Source organism: Humulus lupulus, chromosome X (genome assembly GCF_963169125.1).
Source record: "Humulus lupulus chromosome X, drHumLupu1.1, whole genome shotgun sequence".
Classification (NCBI taxonomy): domain Eukaryota; kingdom Viridiplantae; phylum Streptophyta; class Magnoliopsida; order Rosales; family Cannabaceae; genus Humulus; species Humulus lupulus.
The window spans coordinates 165,703,233-165,708,090 of record NC_084802.1 but is presented as its reverse complement, the minus strand read 5'-3'; the positions used below and the strand labels follow the sequence as shown (position 1 = coordinate 165,708,090).

Sequence of the window (4,858 nt, the reverse complement as noted above, 5' to 3'; positions counted from 1 at the left end):
AGGGTACCTCATCCTCCTCTAATTCTTCATCGTCGGCCTCAGCATTCCTTTCGGGAATGAGAGGGAGCTTACGGATTATGGGTGCAGTGGCCTACGTCCTTCTCAAGGCCAGGGTTTGACCTTCGACAATCAGCTTGGACGCCAGCATCGTGTCATCAGACACGAGCTGGCGGTAGTCATTCTCATTGGACGGAAGCCTCGCCAAAGTCTCGTACTGACCAATAAGGGTCACTGATCTGGCTGTCCTTGCAAAAACTGCTGCGTGAATACATTCCAATCAATATACGCACAAGGAAGACTAAGTAGGAAAGGAATTTTATGTGAGCTGAGAAAAGAAAACTTGCGGGGGCGGTTTAAGTATCGGTGTTTGCAGTTGCGGAACCCGTTCGACATGAAGAATTGATCTTTGAAGTCATTGGGGGTTGCTGGGCAGCTCGATGACTACAGGCGAGTTCGGAAATCAGGTCAAATAATAGAACCTGTCCCCTCTAGTCCGGGCTAGCTTTGAGGAAGAAGAAGTAGAGGATGTCTGTCGGAGTGGGGACCTCTCACTCATGCTTGAGGAATAGGTATTTCAACCCCGCCAGTAGCCGGTACGAGTTGGGTGGAGCTGGAATGGCGCCAACCTTACATAATTGAGGAAGTCCGCAAAATATTGGTTGAGGGGGAGAAATGCCCCGACCTTCAAATGTTCGTCACTCCAAGCCACAAAGTTGTCCTAGTGTGGTGAACAGCTCCGCTCCCTCTCGTAGGGAGGTCGAGCGATTAAGGTCCCTTTCCCAGCCTCAATGTAGTGGGACAGGAGGATTTTGTTGACCCTTCCTTGGGTCGTTATCTTGCAGATGATCCTCTCATCCTCGAAGAAGGCGTCAGGAGCAATTGTGATCTCCACCTCCACCACGGGACAAAACTCAGGAAGGGAGGAGTCGGGGACGACCTCCTTCCCCTTGCGGAGTTGCTGAGATGATGAGCCAGCCACGTTCTTCTTAGATCCTCCTTTCTTTGGTGCCATCAGATAGCCTATTGGATAAAAATGACAGAGTTTTTAGTGGGCAACCTAGAACTTTTGTACAGGAGAAAAAACAAAGGCAAGCTGACGCAATATCAGCCTGCGTGATGCCACTTGTAGCCTGTGCCATGCACCTATGTTTTCAAATAGACCTCTGATATCCAGGGATCTGCGTGTCAGGCGAGTCAGGCCACTACTTGCCTTGGGAAGAGGGTTTTAAAGAAAAACCGCCCAAGAAACGTGACCCTTAAGCTACCCGGTTTTATACCCTAGAAACCTATCACCTTCCATACCCTAAGTGGGTATTTCCTAAGTTTACCCAGAAATCTCTCAATCCTAGACATGTTTTAGGATCTACTCGATACACCTAAAATTGAAACCTATGCACTGAAGTTATTCAGGAAAAACCTACTGATTACGACTATGAAATGTAAATTTGTATGGCAAAGAAAAAGGAAATTTAAACACACAAAAAGTAGGAAACTTACAATATATTTTCCAAGCGAAGGTTGCAAACAGCGTAGAAGTAGAAGTCCTGGAGAAATCTTCAAGACTGGGCTTCCGAAGGGTTGATGTGACCAGAATATAGGGATTTCTGGGATTTTAAGTAGAAGAAGAATAAGAGTTTTTAAGACTCAGAAGAGAGGAAATGAAGAAAATTTTCAAATAAAAGGTGATGAGTACTGAAAATTGCCAGCCCTATTTATACATAAATGATATTAAGAAACGAGGATCGTCCGATCAAACAAATACGAGATATGAGGGTCATGATTCGGAAGATGAGACGACGGCAAAAAGGTGGCCAGGCCATTTAATGCAATCCTCAGAAGCCCGAGCAGGTGCCAATCACGGCGTTCCACGTGCCCAATACTCAAATGGTGGGCAGGGGATGGATAATCGAAAAGGGAGTTTAAAAGCCCCCACCGTGAAAGTCAAAAGTGATGTCATAGATCACGAGCAGGGACTTGGGGGGCAAATGTACGCCCTAAATATCAGCAAACAAACAAAAAGCCATAACCAATGCGCCACGAGTTCACCATCCATCCGGGAAAATTTGGTACGATCCCCTAAACAAATAGCTCGAGCTGATGAATCATTTAGCAGCTTATCACCTAGAACCATTGTATAAACATGGCACCAAAAGACACAAGCTAGCTTTAAATTAAGCTCGTGGTACATAAGAGGCTGACATACCTTAGGATCTTTGCAAAGTTGACCACACAATATAAACACGCCTATAACAGACATGATGTGTCCGTTTCATTCCTGAATTCCAGGATGTGCAATTTAAACATGCGTGATCAGACATCACACACCTAATTAAGGCCATGTGGCCCATTACCTTTTTTATCTGATTGATTAGACCACACCTCAGTGTAAAATTTAAATGTTAATCGTCAATGTCGCAGAAATGATGTGAAGGATCAAGAGATCACATGATGAGCCCAATACCTACCCAGAGATCATTCTCCTGTAAATACTAGGATCCTGGGTATTGCAAGGGGTTGGATTCTTTCTGTAATGCAAATACTCTATAAAAATAGCAAGAGATAGATCAATAATATAGACTTGTGGACTAGGGGATTTTAACCTCCGAACCACGTAAAAATGAGTGATAATTTTTCTTCGTAGTTGGCTTCCAACATCCTTGAGTATTATCATTTTCTTATTACAGTTTATCATCAAGAACTAATACCTCTAGTTTTTAATATAATTCACTATTGGCGAAAAACCGCGTCAACAGGAGGAAATACAAGAACGGTAATAGATGTAGCAGTAGGAGGGGCGTTTATGAGGAAAAGTGTGAATGAAGCGTATAAGCTGCTGGAAGAGAAGGCTATGAATAATTATAATTGGCCTACTGAGCGTGATAATAAGAAAGTAGTGGGAGTCTTAGAAATTGATCCAATAGCGCTATTGACCGCTCAAGTAGCATCTCTAACCAAACAACTACAACAAACTAATCTCACCTGACAAGCAATGCAAGTACATAATGTCATGTGTTGTGATATTTTTGGAGGACCTCATTCTTATGAACAATGCTTGAGTATAACTAGTTGCTCAACAGATGTAAACAATATGCCCTTGGAACAGGAACAGGTTGTAGGTAATTTTTCAAGACCTGCACCCAATACTTACTCAAATTCCAATACGCCTGCCTGGAAAAATCATCCTAATCTATCTTGGAAAAATAATCAAGGGTTACAACCAGAATATCCACAGAACCCACCTTAACAACCACCTCATCAACCAACTTATGGATTACATGCTAGACAATATTATAATCCAAACCCTCACCCATCTCATCAACCACCTCCTCAAATAAACTCGCCAACAATTCAGCCAGACTAATTAAATCTAGTCATGACAGAGACAAGGTCTTCCATCAGAAGTTTGGAGACACAAATAGGTCAATTGGCTCAAATGTTCTCTAGTAGACAACAAGGAAATTTTCCTAGTTCCACAGAGGTAAATCGTAAAGAACAATGTCAAGTGGTCACTTTGAGAAGTGGGACTAAGTATGATGGACCTACAGTGGAAGTGAAAGGGAAGAATACAGAGAAACAACAAGTTACTAGTCTGATTCAAGAAGAGGTTACCGCAGACCTTCCAAAACTAGAAAAAACAAAATATTCTGAGCCTACACAAAAAATTCCATATCCTCAACGATTTCAAAAGTCTAATCTTGACAAAAACATCTCCAAATTCCTTGAAGTATTTAAGAAACTTCATATTAACTTCTCATTTGCAAAGACTCTAGAACAAATGCCTAGGTATGTGAAGTTTATGAAGGAGATATTGTATAATAAGAGAAAATTTGAGGATTATGAAACCGTTGCATTAACTAAAGAGTGTAGTGCAATTATTAAAAAGAAGTTTCCTCAAAAGTTAAGAGATCTGGGCAGTTTTACTATACCTTGCACTATTGGAAACTTTCATTGTGTGAGAGCTTTATGTGATTTAGGTGCAAGTATAAATTTAATTCCACTGTCTATATTTAAAAGACTTGGTTTGAGGGAGGCAAGACCGACTGTTGTTATTCTTCAATTAGATGATTGTTCTTTAACTCATCCCAGAGGTATTATAGAAGATGTTCTAGTAATGGTATATAAGTTCATTTTCCCAGCAGACTTTATTGTATTAGACATGGAGGAAGATGAGGATGTGCCTATTATATAAGGATGACCATTTTCAGCCACTGGGCAAGCGCAAATGGACGTTCAGAAAGGAGAATTAAGGCTTAGGGTACAAGGAGATGAAGTCATTTTTAATGTTTACAGAGCTTTGAAATATCCTTCAACTAGTGACAATTGCTTTTGTGTTAATGTATTGGAAGAACCAATTAAAAGGGTTGAGTCTATTAAAGATCCACCGGAGTTGAATCTATAGAAAGTCCTGAAGATTGTGCTGGTACTAAAGCCAGTGAGTATGTTAAGTGGTTGAATTCGTCAGGGAAAATATATGAAAAGAAATATGAGGAATTAGGGCAAGTTCCTGAGAGACCTCTTCCATCCATTGAGAAGCCACCAGTTGTTGACATAAAAACCTTACCTGATGATGTTAAGCATGCTTATTTAGGTAAGAATGATACTCTCTCAGTTATTATTTCATCTTCATTATCTGAGATTGAAGAAGAGAAACTTCTTTGGGTATTATGGGCTCACAAATTAACAATTGGATGGACTTTAGTGGATAATAAAGGTATTAGTCCTTTGACAGTAATGCATCATATGTTAATGGAGGAGGATAGTAAGCCTAGTATTGATGCTCAACAGAGGCTAAATGCTTCAATGAAAGAAGTGGTAAGGAAAAAAAATTATTAAATGGTTAGACACTGGAGTAATTTAC

At 40.8% G+C, this 4,858-nt stretch overlaps 1 protein-coding gene across 1 annotated transcript; it reads left to right on the top strand.

The window, feature by feature from the left end:
- The first annotated feature begins 3,373 nt into the window (after positions 1 to 3,373).
- Positions 3,374 to 4,189, top strand: LOC133806429 (uncharacterized). The gene has a single exon (XM_062244531.1). The coding sequence runs from the start codon at positions 3,374 to 3,376 to the stop codon at positions 4,187 to 4,189; it is 816 nt and encodes a 271-aa protein (XP_062100515.1).
- Positions 4,190 to 4,858: the final 669 nt, after the last annotated feature.

Bases quoted from the DNA above. Each gene is read 5' to 3' on its own strand.
- LOC133806429 (XM_062244531.1), top strand. From the start codon at position 3,374: ATGACAGAGACAAGGTCTTCCATCAGAAGTTTGGAGACACAAATAGGT.